The sequence below is a fragment of the Chlorocebus sabaeus genome, chromosome 6, assembly GCF_047675955.1.
Source record: "Chlorocebus sabaeus isolate Y175 chromosome 6, mChlSab1.0.hap1, whole genome shotgun sequence".
In the NCBI taxonomy this organism is placed as follows: domain Eukaryota; kingdom Metazoa; phylum Chordata; class Mammalia; order Primates; family Cercopithecidae; genus Chlorocebus; species Chlorocebus sabaeus.
In genome coordinates, this window is record NC_132909.1 from 45,836,313 (window position 1) to 45,852,430 (window position 16,118).

At 51.6% G+C, this 16,118-nt stretch overlaps 1 protein-coding gene across 6 annotated transcripts in view; it reads right to left on the reverse strand.

Annotated features, from left to right (window-relative positions):
- Positions 1 to 16,118, reverse strand: part of MYO9B (myosin IXB) — a 136,908-nt gene that overhangs the window by 29,322 nt on the left and 91,468 nt on the right. For 3 of the 6 annotated variants that reach the window (XM_073016821.1, XM_073016823.1, XM_073016824.1), the window contains exons 12-17: positions 11,883 to 12,024; positions 11,401 to 11,605; positions 8,650 to 8,731; positions 6,510 to 6,599; positions 3,418 to 3,531; positions 566 to 605 (exon numbers count right to left, since the gene is read on the reverse strand). In XM_073016821.1, coding sequence (XP_072872922.1) covers positions 566 to 605; positions 3,418 to 3,531; positions 6,510 to 6,599; positions 8,650 to 8,731; positions 11,401 to 11,605; positions 11,883 to 12,024 — 673 coding nt within the window. The remainder of the gene's footprint in view (positions 1 to 565; positions 606 to 3,417; positions 3,532 to 6,509; positions 6,600 to 8,649; positions 8,732 to 11,400; positions 11,606 to 11,882; positions 12,025 to 16,118) is intronic. The other 3 variants (XM_007995676.3, XM_073016825.1, XM_073016822.1) reach the window with 1 other exon arrangement.

Consider the following 16,118-nt stretch of genomic DNA (forward strand, 5'->3'; position numbering starts at 1 on the left):
CTGACAAGAGGAATTAGCCCTCTCCCATCTGCTAACTAGACTGCAAGGCTAGTCTTACTCTTTTTGCCAATTTCCTAAATTGCTGCACTTGTACGTGGAAATGAGACAGAGCGCTTGGGAGGTGCTCTGTCCCATCTGGAAGTGGCCCTGTAGCCAGGAACTGAAGATGGGGCTGTTAAACGGAAGGGTCCCATTACCTTAGGGCAGGATGAGCTCTATGGTGCTATGAACCCACTAGAGCTCCCTGTGGGACCAGGCTGAGGCCAGACTTCAGCTGCGCTTATGCCCCTGGCTTCCTCCCTCACCCCTTCTCTCTGCTCTCTCCTGTAAGCCCCCCTCCATAAGCCGCTGTGTGTGCAAATATCCCCATCTCAGACCCTGCTTCTGGGAAACCCATAAAGAGCCAGCTCCAAATCATCTCAACACAAGAACATTTTTTTTCTTGGAGGGAGGGGGAGATAGTGGGAAGAAGGAGGTAATGAAGCTGCAGAAGTGAAAGCTCTCAAGACGGGCAGAGAAGCATATCTCGGAACGTGTCGCGCGGGGTGTGTGTTTTTTTTTTTACCTTTGGAATGATCTGCTTTTGTTTGATACCTTTACTTTTCCTGTCAAAATATTAAAAATGGTTTTGTGAACAAAAGGGAACACAGCGTCGGGATTTGGGTTAGTTCAGCAAGCCACGCCTGGCGGGTTAGACTGAGACAGAGAGAGACGGGAGAGAGCGAGAAGGCGCAAGTGCAACAAGGCCGCCGCCACCTCTCCACACTGCACACCGTGGCGTGCCTCAGCCACTGTCTGTGGACACCAGTTTCCCTGGGATGGCGGCAGCCGGACTCTGCTGGTGGCTGCCCCAAGGCTGAGAAAAGCATTTGGTCTGGGGGCCATTTGGATGTCTGAGAAGTAGGAGGGGCTGGCTAGGAATCTACAGGGTGGGACGTGCATCCAACGGGGCTCGCTATGGAGGAACTGACATATCCCCAAATCGCGGCAGGATGCCCTAAGTGGGGCAGAGGAAGCCTGAGCAGTCCTGGTGGAGACCAGGTGACCAGGCTGTCTTTGCCATGCACTGGTAGACACCAAGCAGGCCCAGAGGCCCTTCTGGAACCCTCTGGCGGCAGGGCAGGGACTTGCCTTGCAAAATAACCAAAATGGGGCCTGGGTGGGAGCTCCTTTCAGGATCATGCTGGTGGGAAAGAAGAAAACAAAAACTGGCCAGGCGCGGTGGCTCACACCTGTAATCCCAGAACTTTGGGGTGCTGAGGCAAGTGGATCACTTGAGGTCAGGAGTTCAAGACCAGCCTGGCCAACATGGTGAAACCCTGTCTTTACTAAAAATACAAAAATTAGCCAGGCGTGGTGGTGGGTGCCTGTAATCCCAGCTACTCAAGAGGCTGAGGCAGAAGAATCGCTTGAACCCAGGAGGCGGAGGTTGCAGTGAGCTGAGATTGTGCCACTGCACTCCAGCCTGGGTGACAGAGCAAGACTCTGTCTCAAAACCCCCCGCAAAACCCAAAGCTGCTCTTTGGCCGAGGTAAGGAAGCGGGCAGCTCCTGTGTTCTCAGACACCTTATGAAATCTTGCAGACCAAGGGGAAAATAAATAAATAAGTAAATATATTTATTTATTCAAAAGGCCTGGTGCCTTTTGAAGACCGGCTAAGGAGATGATAGCTTGCAGATCTGTGAGATGCCTAGCCGTTCGCGGTTGCATTCAGTTTCACCTGAATCCCTGTGGGGTAAAATAAGGCATAACAAGAACAAAAGTTTGAGGCTGAGGTGGGCGGATCACTTGAGGTCAGGAGTTCGAGACCAGTCTGGCCAACATGGTGAAATCCCATCTCTACTAAAAACACACAAAAAATTAGCCAGGTGTGGTGGTGCACACCTGTAATCTCAGCTACTTGGGAGGCTGAGGCAGGAGAATTGCTTGAACCCGGGAGGTGAAGGTTGCAATGAGCCAAGATTGAGCCACTACACGCCAGCCTGGGCCACAGTGAGACTCTGCCTCAAAAAAAAAAAAAAAAAAAAAAAAAAAAAAAAAAAAGGAACAAAAGTTTGAAACAGGCTCCTGCTGGGTACAGTGGCTCATGCCTGTAACCCCAGTGCTTTGGGAGGCTGAGGCAGGAGGATGGCTTGATCCCAGGAGTTTGAGACCAGCCTGGCAGCCTGGGCTATAACATAGCAAGATTCCACCTCTACAAACAGTAAAATTAGACAGGTGTGGTAATGCACGCCTGTATTTCCAGCTACACTGGAGGTTGAGGCAGGAGAACTGCTTGAGCCCAGGAGGTCGAAGCTGCCGTGAGCGGTGATTGTGTCACTGCTGTACTCTAGCCCGGGCAACAGAATGAGACCCCCATCTCTTAAATTAAAAGAAAAAAAAAAAGGGCCAGGGACGGTGGCTCATGCCTGTAATCCCAGCACTTTGGAAGGATGAGACAGGCAGATCACCTGAGGTCAGGAGTTCAAGACCTGCCTGGCCAACATGGTGAAGCCCTGTCTCTACTAAAAATACAAAAAATTAGCCAGGCGCGGTGGCAGGTGTCAGCAATCCCAGGTACTTGGGAGGCTGAGGCGGGAGAATCGCTTGAACCCGGGAGGCAGAGGGTGCAGTGCGCTGAGATCGTACCATTGCACTCCAGCCTGGGCAACAAGAGTGAAACTCCGTCTCAAAAAAAAAAAAAAGAAAAAAGAAAAAGAAAAAGAAAGAAAGGAAAAAAGAAACTGGCTTCCATTGGCTCCCATGCAGGTGCAAGCTTTGCTCTCAGCCAGCCGACACCCCAATGGCCACTAAAAGGCGGGATGTGGTGACCGCAGGTGGATGTCCTGTCAGCTGAGGCTGCTACCTGCCTGGTGCTGGGTCAGCATAATGGAAGCTTGAGAGTCATTACCCCATTTGGAGGCCGAAAGCATAGAATACTCAGGTCCCACAGTGTGCTAACAGTTGGGATCCCAACCCCGTTTATGCACCTTCTGGGCTCTCTCGACTGGCTTATGTGGCCACCTGCAGACAGCAGGGCCATCCTCTCAGGAAATTGCATGCCCTGCTGCAGACGGCTTCTCTGCAAACTCACAGTGGCAAAGGCGGGAGCAAGCTTTGCTCTGCAAGCCAGACAGGCACGGGAAGAAGACGGAGGATGGCACGTTTGCGGGTGGAAAATTAGATGCCTCGAGGAAGGAGCGCTCCTGGGAAGCTGCCCCGTGTGTTGGGAAGCTGGCCGTGCCTGGGCCACAGTGCAGATAGTGGCCAGGGGTGTTATTGATTGGCATTTAGTGATGGCTGGGGGGTGAGCTACCAGACAGCATTGTGGTTTTAGTGGCCGATGCAAATTAGGAAGACTGCAGGCCCCGCCGGAGTCGTGGGAGTAGGGGGAGGCGGTTGTTGCACTTGTAAGCAGGGTCTTGCTGGGGGACTCACAGGATGAAGGCGCGGGGTTTCTGGAGCCGACTGAGGGACTGGAGAAGCCTACGGGGGTCCTCGCCCTGCCAGGGCAATCCTTTGATGCTCTTGATCATTTGGTTATGCAAATCGCTGAGGGGAGGGGTAGGGAGGGCGCAGTGACAGAAAGAAGATGGAGTTAGAAGCACGCCTGCCACCTTGGGGTTCCCAGAGCCATTGGGACCGTCCCCAGGCCACTGAAGCCAAAACATGCAGCTGGAAAGACACTGTGATCAATGCTGCCCCTCTCTCTTCTGCCAGAAATGGGGACTGGGTCAGCCTCCCCAAGACCTGCAGTGGGGTGGGGCTTTGAGGCAAATTGGACTTGGACACACGGATCATTGATCCTTTTCAATATATCATTTCCAGCTGGGCGCCGTGGCTCACGTCTATAATCCCATCACTTTGTGAGGCCCAGATGGGTGGATCACCTGAGGTCAGGAGTTCGAGACCAGCCTGGCCAACATGGCGAAACCCTGTCTCTGCTAAAAATACAAAAAGTTAGCAGGGCATGGTGGAGGGCACCTGTAATCCCAGCTACGTGGGAGGCTGAGGCAGGAGAATTACTTGAACCCAGGAGGCAGAGGTTGCAGTGAGCTGAGATAGCGCCATTGCACTCCAGCCTGGGAGACAGAGCAACACTCTGTCTTAAAAAAAAAAGAAAAAACAAATTATTTCCATCTGATCATTCCACTTCACTGGATCCTTTTCATCTGGATCACTGAGAAAGTTCTCATATTTAAGAGGCTTTGGGGATATTTATTTACTTGTGAGACGGAGTCTCGCTCTTTTTCCCAGGCTGGAGTGCAATGGTGCGATCTCGGCTTACTGCAACCCTGCCTCCTGGGTTCAAGTGACTCTCCTGCCTCAGCCTCCTAAATAGCTAGGATTACAGGCGCGCACCACCATGCCCAGCTAATTTTTGTATTTTTAGTAGAAATGGGGTTTCATCATGTTGGTCAGGGAGGTCTTGAACTCCTAACCTTGTGATCCGCCCACCTCAGCCTTCCAAAGTGCTGGGATTAGAGGTGTGAGCCACTGCATCCAGCCAGGGATATTTATTTAGTTTTAAATTTATTTTTATTTTATTTTATTGAGACAGAGTCTCACTCTTTTGCCCAGGCTAGAGTGCAGTGGTGCGATCTCAGCTCACTGCAACCTCCACTTTCCGGGTTCAAGCGATTCTCCTGTCTCAGCCTCCTGAGTAGCTGGGATTACAGACATGCATTACCCTGCCCAGCCTATTTATTTTTAAAATTCCATGACAGGCTGGGCATGGCTCATACCTGTAATCCCAGCACTTTCGGAGGCTGAGCGGGGCAGATCACCTGAGGTAGGGAGTTCAAGACCAGCCTGGCCAACATGGTGAAACTCTGTCTCTACTAAAAACACAGAAATTAGCCGGGCATGATGGCGCATGCCTGTAGTCCCAGTCACTCCAGAGGCTGACGCATGACAATCGCTTGAACCTGGGAGGCAGAGGTTGCATTGAGCCGAGATCGCGCCACTGCACTCCAGCCTGGGTAACAGGGTGAGACTCTGTCTCAAAAAAAAAAAAAAAAAAAAAAAAAGAGGGGCAGTTAGGGGCAACTCAGAAAAGAAGACCCTAGGGAGGGTCTCTGTGGGAGGAGCAAACTAGTCTCTCTCTCTGATTTTGTGGCCAGATGTCAAACTCCTTGCTGGCTTCATTAAGGCCTTTGGAGGAATTAATTTGAATACAAGAGCCACAGGGTGGTACCATCTCCATCAGGGGACATTTGCCAATGTCTGCAGACATTTGTGGTTGTCATGACTTGGGGGTGGGGGTGCTCTCCTGGCATCTGGTGGGTGGAGGCCAGGGATGCTGCTCAACACCCTATAGTCCACAGGACGGGTGCCCACCCCAGAGAACGATCTGGCACAGTGCTGAGGTTGAGAAACCCTAGTTGTTTTTATTTTTTTTAAGAGAGTCTTGCTATGTTGCCCAGGCTGGAATGCAGTGGTGCGATCTCGGCCCACTGTAAATCCTGCCTCCCAGGTTCAAGTGATTCTCCTGCCTCAGCCTCCCGAGTAGCTAGGATTACAGGCACACACCACGCCTGGCTAATTTTTGTATTTTTAGTAGACACAGGGTTTCACCATGTTGGCCAGGGTGGTCTTCAACTGCCGACCTCAAATGACCTGCCCACGTAGGCCTTCCCCAGGTGCTGGGATTACAGGAGGTGAGCGACCACGCCCGGCCAGAGAAACCCTAGTTTAAGGGGGTAATCACCCTCAAAGCACTCAACCTTACTCGCTTCATTTTGTTTGATGGCTGTGGGCTTAGGCTTGAGCACGCACGCTGGAGGTGCAAACTTTGGCACTGATAACGCGTGTGAATTAGAATGCCTTAGAAAGGAAAATTGGATGCTTTCAAACTAAATATTAGTGAGGAATGTCTAAATGACAAATGTTTTTGACAGAACTTCTAGAAATGAGGATCTGGTTTTTCCTGTTTTTTTTGAATTCCTTACTCCAGACATTTTATTTATTTTTTCTTGTAGAGGTGGGGTCTTGTTATGTTGCCCAAGCTGGTTTCAAACTCTTGGCCTCAAATGATCCTCCCACCTTGGCCTCCCAAAGTGCTGGGATTACAGGTGCACGCTACCGTGTCCTGCTGGCAGTCGTTCAAAGCACATGTTTTAGCTCTGGGCAGGTGGCCTGGAAGGACCCAGCCCCAGCCCCTGTGCTCCATGCACCATGCCAAGTGTCCACATGGCCCCACTTACCTGTTTTCCCCAGCCCTCCAGGGAGGCAGAGCAAAGGCAACAGAGGGGTCGCCTGTCACCTTTATATGCGAGTGGCCTTCATACCCAGGGTGGTCAGTGCAGCGGCCACGGCTTGGAACGAGGTCCATGACTTTGGCCCACCCCTAGCCCTGCTGACCCGGGTAAATCTGCAAATCCGGCAGAAGTGGCCCCTGCGGGCCGTGGCATTCCCTGAATGGCCAGTCCTGTCTGTCTGTGCCCTGGACGCAGCACTGAGCGCCTGGGGAAGATGGCTCCCCTTGGTGCCTTGCTGGCCTCGGGATCAAAGGCCCTTTCTGCACTTACTTCTTGCTTTCATATAAAGCAATGATGTCCTCAAAAGCGTTAATATCGAACTCCTCAGAGCCGTCAAATGAGAAATCTAGCATTGAGCAGCTGAAAGGGAGAATCTGTATAAACTTAACATGCTCCTGGGGCGGGACCCACAGCCCTGTGGCCAGGCCCTGGGGAGATGGATGCTGCTTCTGCTACCGCAGGTCAGAAGTTACTTTGTCTTTGAGGTAAGGGAGGCAAGGAAAAAATCAAACGAGGACTGGGTGTGGTGGCTCATGCCTATAATCCCATTACTTTGGGAGGCTGAGGTGGGAGGATGCCTTGAGGCCAGGAGTTCGAGACTAGCCTGAGCAACATAATCAGACTCCGTCTTTATAAAAGGAAAAATTAGCCAGGCATAGTGGCCTGTGCCTGTTGTCCCAGCTACTTGGGAGGCTGAGGTGGGGGGATTGCTTGAGCCCAGGAGGTTGAGGCTGCAGTGAGCTGTGATTACACCACTGCACTCCAGCCTGGTCTCAAGCAAAATAAAACAAAAATGCAACCCACACAACAAAATAGAAGGAAGCTTTCTAGCTCTTGGGAACTTGGGGGACCAAAAAAAAAAAAAAAAACCACAAACATAATAGAGGAATGCATTCTCCTTTCTTGCGTCCCATTTTGGGTGAAAAAGGTGATTCCTAGAACTTTTATTTATTTATTTATTTTGAGACAGAGTCTTGCTCTGTCACCCGGGCTGGAGCGCAGTGGTGCAATCTCGGCTCACTGCAACCTCCATCTCCCGCGTTCAAGCAATTCTCCTGCCTCAGCCTCCCGTGTAGCTGGGACTTACAGGTGCCCGCCACCATGCCCGGCTAATTTTTATATTTTTAGTAGAGACGAGGTTTCACCATGTTGGCCAGGTTGGTCTCGAACGCCTGACCTCAAGTGATCTGCTCGCCTTGGCCTCCCAAAGTGCTGGGACTACAGGCGTGCACCATCATGTCCGGCCAGCCTGCTCACTTTTCTACCCTGGTGCTGTCACATGCTTGGGTGCATGCAGGGCCCTTGGGGTCATTGCTAGGGTCCACAAAAGACCCCGCGTCATCTCATGTGCAACATCAAAGTGTATGTGTTTCTGACTGTGAATGAAGTAACTTGGCAGAACAACTTTTGGGCCACCCCAGGCAGGACGAGGGAAGAACTCTCCAATCAATCAAGCCCGTCTCTCCGCACCACCAGCGATACTTAGGCTTCACCTCCCAGTGCCCACCCTAGGCCATAAAATGGATCCTTTGTAAACTGAATCTCCTCCCATCTCCCTAAAGCGCATGATGCACCAAGGCGTGCTATTCTGTGTCCAGAAAAGCAGCCACCAAATGCTACTTGGTTCTGGGTCTTTTGGTTCAAAAGGCAGCTCAGTGACTTACTCAGAGCAACCCTGACCTGGGTTTAGAATGTAGCATTCCCCGGTGGCTCACGCCTGTAATCCCAACACTTTGGGAGGCCGAGGCAGGTGGATCACCTGAAGTCAGGAGTTCAAGACCGGCCTGACCAACACGGAGAAACTCCGTCTCTACTAAAAATACAAAATTAGGCCGGGCACGGTAGCTCACGCCTGTAATCCCAGCACTTTGGGAGGCCGAGGTGGGTGGATCACGAGGTCAGGAGATCGAGACTATCCTGGCCAACAGGGTGAAACCTCATCTCTACTAAAAAAAAAAATACAAAAAAAAAAAAAAAAAAATAGCCGGGCGTGGTGGCAGGCGCCTGTAGTCACAGCTACTAGGGAGGCCGAGGCAGGAGAATGGCGTGAATCTGGGAGGCAGAGCTTGCAGTCATCAGAGATTGCGCCACCGCACTCCAGCCTGGGCAACAGAGCAAGACTCTGTCTCACAAACAAACAAAAAAACAAAATTCGCTGGGCATCATGCAGTGTGCCTGTAATCCCAGCTACTTGGGAGGCTGAGGCAGGAGAATTGGTTGAACCCGGGAGGTGGAGGTTGCAGTGAGTCAAGATCGTGTCATTGTACTCCAGCCTGGGCAACAAGAGCAAAACTCCGTCTCAAAAAAAAAAAAAAAAAAAAAAAAAAGAATGTAGTATTCCCTAAATTGTTTGAAACAATGCTGCTGCCACCTAATGATCTCAGTGTGGGCAAATCAGGGTCTTGCTCACCGGTAAAGTTTTTCTGAAGGGGTGCTGGCTCCTCTTAGCAGCTCTTCTGGGTGACTTTGGGCACCAGGGCTGCTCATACCTGCTGGAGACACAGAGTGGACCGGGGTTGGGATGGCCTCCTGTGGAGGCTGCAGTTATTTTCACCCATTTTAGTTATTTATTTATTTATTTATTTGAGATGGAGTCTTGCTCTGTTACCCAGTCTGGAGCACAGTGGTGTGATCTTGGCCCACTGCAACTTCTGGCTCCTGAGTTCAAGTGATTCTCCTGCCTCCGCCTCCTGAGTAGCTAGGACTACAGGCCACTGTGCCCAGCTAATTTTTGTATTTCCAGTAGAGACAGGGTTTCGCCATGTTGGCCAGGCTGGTCTTGAACTCCTGACCTCAGGTGATCTGCCTACCTTGGCCTCCCAAAATCCTGGGATTATAGGCATGAGCCTCTGCGACACCCTCCCACATTTTTGTTTTAAATTGTTTACCAACAAGGTCTTGCAGCATTGCCTAGGCCAAGTGCAGTGGTGCGATCATAGCTCATGTAACCTCCAACTCCTGGGCTCAAGCAATCCTCCTGCCTCAGCCTCCCAAGTAGCTGGGGCTAGAGGCACATGCTGACACACATGACGAAGTTTCAACTTTTCTGGAGAGATGGGGTCTCACTATGTGGCCCAGGCTGGTCTCAAATAGCTGGCCTTGAGCGAGCTGCCTTGGCCTCCTAAAGTGCTAGGACTACTGGTGTGTACCATTGTACCCGGTCACTTTGACCCACCTTATTATTTATTTATTTATTTACTTACTTTTTGAGACAGAATCTTGCACTCTCGCCCGAGCTGGAGTGCAGTGGCACGATCTCGGCTCACTGCAACCTCCGCCTCCCAGGTTTAAGTGATTCTCCTGCCTCAGCCTCCTGAATAGATGGGATTACAGGCGCCTGCCATCGCGCCTGGCTAATTTTTTGTATTTTTAGTAGAGACGGGTTTCACTATGTTGGCCAGGCTGCTCTCAACCGTCTGATCTAGTGGTCTACCCACCTCGCAAAAGTGCTGGGATTACAGCGTGAGCCACCGCATCCAGCCTATTTATTTATTTTTTAAGACGGAGTCTTGTTCTGTCATCCAGGCTGGAGTGCACTGGCATGATCTTGGCTCACTACAACCTCCGCCTCCTGGGTTCAAGCGACTCTCCTACCTCAGCCTCCCTGTGGTAGCTGGGACCACAGGCATGCACTACCATGCCTGGCTAATATTTGCATTTTTAGTACAGATGGGGTTTCACCATGTTGGTCAGGCTGGTCTTGAACTCCTGACTTTAAGCGATCGTCTGCATCAGCCTCCCAAAGTGCTGGGATTTCAGGCGTGAGCCACTGTGCCTGGCAGATCAATCTTAAAAAGCAGCTCATCGGCCAGGCACAGTGGCTCACGCCTGTAATCCCAGTACTTTGGGAGGCTGAGGCAGGCGGATCACGAGGTCAGGAAATCAAGACCATCCTGGCTAAAACAGTGAAACCCCTTCTCTACTAAAAATACAAAAAAATTAGCCGGGTGTGGTGGCAGGCGCCTGTAGTCCCAGGTACTCTGGAGGCTGAGGCAGGAGAACGGCATGAACCCGGGAGGCGGAGCTTGCAGTGAGCCAAGATTGCGCCACTGCACTCCAGCCTGGGCGACAGAGTGAGACTCTGTTTCCACACACATACAAAAAAAAGCAGCTCATCACTCAAATTTGGACAAAGTCGGGTTAACTGTGAAGTTTTGGATCCCCAAAACAGAGCACTGTTTATTTCCTATTTCTCATGAAAGCTTTATCCTTCCTCCTTTTCATCAAGCCCCTTCCGGAGACAGAAGCCACAGCTGATAACTGAAACTGAAGCTGAGGACGGAAAGTCGGAGCCCTTAGACCCGGGTGAGCCACTCAACCATGCAGGCCTCAGGTTGCTTTGGGAAAAATGAGGACATAGCTTTCCACCATCCTTCTATCAGCAACTCTTTAGGGCTGACCCAAGTCTTGAGTGGATCAGGCACACCCCCTGCTTCAAACCATCTCTGTCTAGGACAGGGGAACAGAAATGTCCCTTTGAGGCTGGGTTCCCGGTAGAGAATGTCCAGATAAGAGAAGAGGCTGAGGCCGGGCGCGGTGGCTCACACCTGTAATCCCAGCACTTCATGAGTCAGAGGTAGGTGCATCACTTGAGGTCAGGAGTTCGAGACCAGGCTGGCCAACATGGCGAAACCCCATCTCTACTAAAAACACAAAAATTAGCCTGGTGCGGTCGCCTGTAGTCCCAGCTACTTGGAAGGCTGAAGCAGAAGAATCACTTGAACCCGAGAGGCGGAGGTTGCAGTGAGCCAAGATTGCGTCATTACACTAGTGCCTAGGCAAGAGAGAGAGACCCTGTCTCTTAAAAAACAAAAAAAGAGCAAGCGAGCGAGAGAGAGAGAGAGAGAGAGAGAGAGAAGAGGGAGGGCACTAGGAAGAGCTACATTATCACAATCAGCAAACTCCCAGGGCCAGCGGATCAGGAGGCATCATTAGCAAAGGAGAGGCCGGATGGAGCTGCTGAGAGCATGCCCTGAGGTTAAATTACACTCGCAGGTCGAGTTTCTGTTCAGGGTGATGGGAACACTGCAGGTAGACAGGTGGCGTTTGCACAACATAATGCATGTACTAAATGCCAATGAACTGTTCACTTTAAGATAAACTCAGGATGTGCCCCCCTCTCGACAGTGATGCTTGTGTGGGCTCACGCCCCAGCTCCCACCTGCAGCCTTTTCGGCCCTCTCGGCCCGCAGGCGTCCGGCCTCCCGAAGCACGGCCATGGCCCGGATAGCGGCCCGGAGCACGGCCCAGCGGAACACGGCCACAGGGTCCATGCCAATGAGCTCCCGCACGTAGGAGCTGTCACTGCCCCGCAGCAGGGCCACGATGTCTGGCCGCATGTAGTCCATGTTCTTCTCCCGGAAGTCCTGGTGGGGGATGGATGTGGGCGGTCACTCAGGGATAGTCACCAGTGCCTACCAAAGACCCGGGGCTGGCGCAGGAAGGGCTGGTGGTGGGGTGGGGTCCATCCTAAGTGCAAACAGCAGTTCTTGAGCTATGGAGCCTTGGGCATTGGAGCCGGGGATTCGCGGTGGGTTCTGAGCACCCGGGAACCTCGCCCACAGGAGGATTCTCCCACGTGGAATTCTGGGCTGACTGTGGCTTCCCTCAGGCTTCTGCCAACGGTGATGGGCAGACACCTACCTTGATCTGATATTTCACCTTCCCTGCGAAGTGCTGGATGATGAAGGCTGGCTCCATGACCGGGGTGCCCAGGAAGTACTTATTGTCCTCATGCTGCTGTTTGAACTTGGCCAGCAGGGTCTGGCTCGTGGCGTGGGGGAAGCTGGGAACAGAACACAGAACCTTTGCAGGCATGAACGGCGGCTGATTTACCTGCTGTGTATTTTACCTTGCAGACCCCTGGTGCACGAGGTGGGTGGGTGCATGGGGTGGGCAGAGCAGTGAATCGGCACAGGGCTCTGTGAGCAGAGGGGTGGGTGAAGGAGCGAAGAAAAGAAGGAATGACAGTGAGCCTGCCTGCCTCATTCTGAACATGCCGGCGCGGGGCTGGGACGCTGCTATCTGCGTGCGCCTGCCTGCCTCATGCTGAACACGCTGGCGGAGGGCTGGGACTCTGCTCTCTGCGTCAGCAGGCACAGCTGCAGGCTGGTACAAGGAGGCTGAGGGTGAAGTGATGCTCTCAAGGCTTCAGGATTTTTAAAACAAAAACATATTTTTTCATTTGGAGACAGGGTCTCACTCTGTTGCCCAGGCTGGAGTGTAGTGGTACGATCACAGCTCACTGTGGCCTTGACTTCCTGGGCTCGAGGGATCTTCCTGCCTCAGCTTCCTGAGTAGCTGGGACTATAGTACAATGTTTTTCCTTTTTTAAGAGAAGGGGTCTTGCTATGTTACCCAGGCTGGTCTTGAACTCCTAGTCTCAAGCGATCCTCCTGCCTCAGCCTCCCAAAGGACTAGGCTTACAGGCGTGAGCCACCGTGCCCAGACAGGGCTGCAGAATTAACATTGAGTAGCTCAGTGCCTGAGTCTGGGTGGCTCACTCTCTTCACCCCCACATGGTTGTTTTCTAGGGGGCTTGGAGAGAGGTCGCTGACCAGGCTTGGTAGCATCTGCAAAGTCTGTCCCCTGGGAGGTCTGGATCTGTTACCCATCGTAGGCAGCTCCTAACAATAATCCTGGGCCCGGGTGACTTCTGGTCTTGGAGCCATTTGTACCTGAATGCCATATCTTGGACAGGGGGTCCTTCTCCTGCACCACAGTTGGAAGGAGAGGCTGGGAGAGGAGGATGAAGCAGGGCTCTGTTGTGCTCCGGGGAGGGGGAGGTTGTGGGGGCAGAATAAGGGACTCCTTGTACCTGACTGCTTCTACCTCCCAGGAGGGAAATGTTGTTGGTTTGGCAAACGCTGCCTGAGCCCGGTCCTACTTTTGAAAATACAGGCAGCAGAATGCCTGTATTTTCATTGGGGACTCCATGTTAACGGGGCCAAGGAGGGGAGAGTCTGTAGCTACGACTGTAAACAGGGTATGGAGTGTGAGGCATCTGCCTTGAGTGTCCCCCAAAACCCTCATTGAGATAGGTAATATTTTAGCACACTATTTCAGAAAATCTAAATCAATGTGCAAAAAGAAACAAAAAATTCCATGATGAGCAAAAATAGCAAGATTTTAAATAAAAAGACCTGAGCCTGCTGGGCTAGGCCCTGCCTCATGGGCTTCCCCTGATCTGGCCCTGGGAGTTTCCTGGTTGTGATGACGTAGCTCCTCCTACTGCTGTCTCTACTTTTTTTTAAAAAAATTTTTAGAGTTGGGGTCTTGCTCTGTTGCCCAGGCTAGAATGCAATGGTGCAATCACAACTCACTGTAGTCTTGACTCTCTGGGCTCAAGTGATTCTCCTGCCTCAGCCTCCTGAGTAGCTGGGACTATAGGTGCATGCCACTGTGCCCAGCTAGTTTATTTATTTATTTTTTTGTAGAGATGGGGTCTCACTATGGTGCCCAGTCTGGTCTTTAACTCCTGGTCTCAAGTGATCCTCCCCCTTGGCCTCCTGAAGTGTTGGAATTAAAGGTGGGAGCCACCGCATCTGGCCCAAATGCTCTTCTCTTATCTGAACATTCTCCACCTGGACCCCAGCCTCAAAGGGATGTGTCTGTCCCCCTGTCCTGGACAGGGACTAGGTTTGAGGCAGGGGATGTGCCTGATTCATTTGAGACTCTGGCCAGTCTCTTGGAGATGTCACTGGCAAGGAATGGGTCTCATAGAGTTGCTGATAAAACAGTATGTCCATATCTTAACCCCCCCACCACTGACTTTTGAATGTGACCTTATTTGGAAAATAGGGTCTTTGCAGGTGTAATTAGTTAAGATGAGGTCATCAGTGTGGGACCTAGTTCCATATGGATGATGTCTTTCTAAAAAGAGGAGACAGGGTCAGGTGTAGTGGCTCACACCTATGGTGCCAGCACTTTGGGAGGTCAAGGTGAGAGGATCGCTTGAGCCCAGGAGTTCAAGACTAGCCGGGCAACATAGGGAGATTCCATCTCTACCAAAAAATTTTTTAACCAGCCTGGCCAACATGGTGAAAAAACCCCATCTCTACTAAAAATACAAAAATTAGCTGGGCATGGTGGCAAGGCACCTGTAATCCCAGCGACTCAGGAGGCTGAGACACGAGAATCGCTTGATCCTGGGAGGTGGGGGTTATACCGAGCTGAGATGATGCCAATTAACTTGAGACAAGATGGTGCCACTACCCTCCAGCCTGGGCGACAGAGACTCTGTCTCAAAAAATATAAAATAAAATAAAATAAAATAAAATAAAATAAAATAAAATAAAATAAAACATAGCTGGGTGTGGTGGTGCATGCCTATAGTCTCAGGCACTTGAGAGACTGAGGCAGGAGGATGGCTTGAGCCTGAGAGGTCGAGGCTGCAGTGAACCAAGGCTGTGCCACTGGGCAACAGAGCAAGAGCCTGTCTCAAAGAAAAAAAAAAAAAAAAAGAAGAGGAGGAGGAGACAGGACTGAGAGATAAGAGATGGAGACACAGAGGGAAGAAGTCCATGTGAAGAGGGAGGCAGGGACTGGAGTGATGTGGCCAAAAGCCAAGGAAAGCCTGGGCCCCCAGAAGCTGGAAGAGGCAAGGAAGGGTCCTCCCTTGGAGACTCTGGAGGCAGCACAGCTCTGCTGACACTTTGACTTTAGACTTCCAGCTTCCAGAACCGTAAGATAATAGATTCCTGTGGTTTTTAAGAACTCCACCTCCTGGGTTCAAACGATTCTCCTGCCTCAGCCTCCCAAGTAGCTGGAATTATAGGCACCTGCCACTATGCCTGGCTAATTTTTGTAGTTTTAGTAGAGATGGGGTTTTGCCATGTTGGCCAGGCTGGTTAAAAATATTTTTGTAGAGATGGAATCTTTTTTTTTTGGGACAGAGTCTTGGTCTGTCACCCAGGCTGGAGTGCAGTGGCGTGATCTCTGCTCACTGCAACCTCCGCCTCCCAGGTTCAAGCGATTCTCCTGTCTCAGCCTCCCGAGTAGCTGGGATTACAGGTATCCGCCACCATGCCTGGCTAATTTTTGTATTTTCAGTAGAGATGAGGTTTCACCATGTTGGCCAGGCTGGTCTCCCAACTCCTGACCTCAGGTGATCTGCCTGCCTCGGCCTCCCAAAGTGCTGGGATTACAGGCGTGAGCCACTGTGCCCAGCCAAGATGGACTCTTTCTATGTGGCCCAGGCTGGTCTTGAACTCCTGGGTTCAAGAGCCCATCTGGCTTGTAGTGATTCCTTAGGGGAGCCACAGGAAAGTAGTTCAGTACATGTCACGTGACTTCAGTGACTACAACTGGGTGACCCAGCATGAGGCGCCTTACTGACCTCCTTGTCTGCCTTCACGGTGCCCTGCGGACTGTGGGGATGAGGGGGGAAGGTTCAGAAGTGAGTTCAGAGCCCGGCAGCATCTGGGTCCCAGTTCCACACACTGCACTGCCCTTTGCAAGAACTTGCCAATCCTGTCTCTTGCTCCATTGCTCAGGCTGGAGTGCAGTGACACGATCACAGCTCACTGCAGCCTCGACCTCCTAGGTTCAAACGATCCTCCTGCCTCAGCCTCCTGAGTAGCTAGGGCCACAGGTATGCCCCACCACGCCCGGCCCCCATCTCTATTTTCTAGACACAGGCCCATAATCCTTTGCTGAAAACTCCTGGTGGATGTGCTTCAAGTGTACAAATTAATCACATGTGTTGATGTTTTCACAGTGAGGTGTTTGTGCATTTTGCACACACAAGCTTGGGTTTTGTGGTCAAATGAAATTGAACAGACACAAGTTCTCAGGACAAGGCCTGGCGTGGTGGTACACGCCTGTAATCCCAGTACTCTGGGATGCCGAGGCGGGAGGATCCCTTGAGCTCAAGAGTTC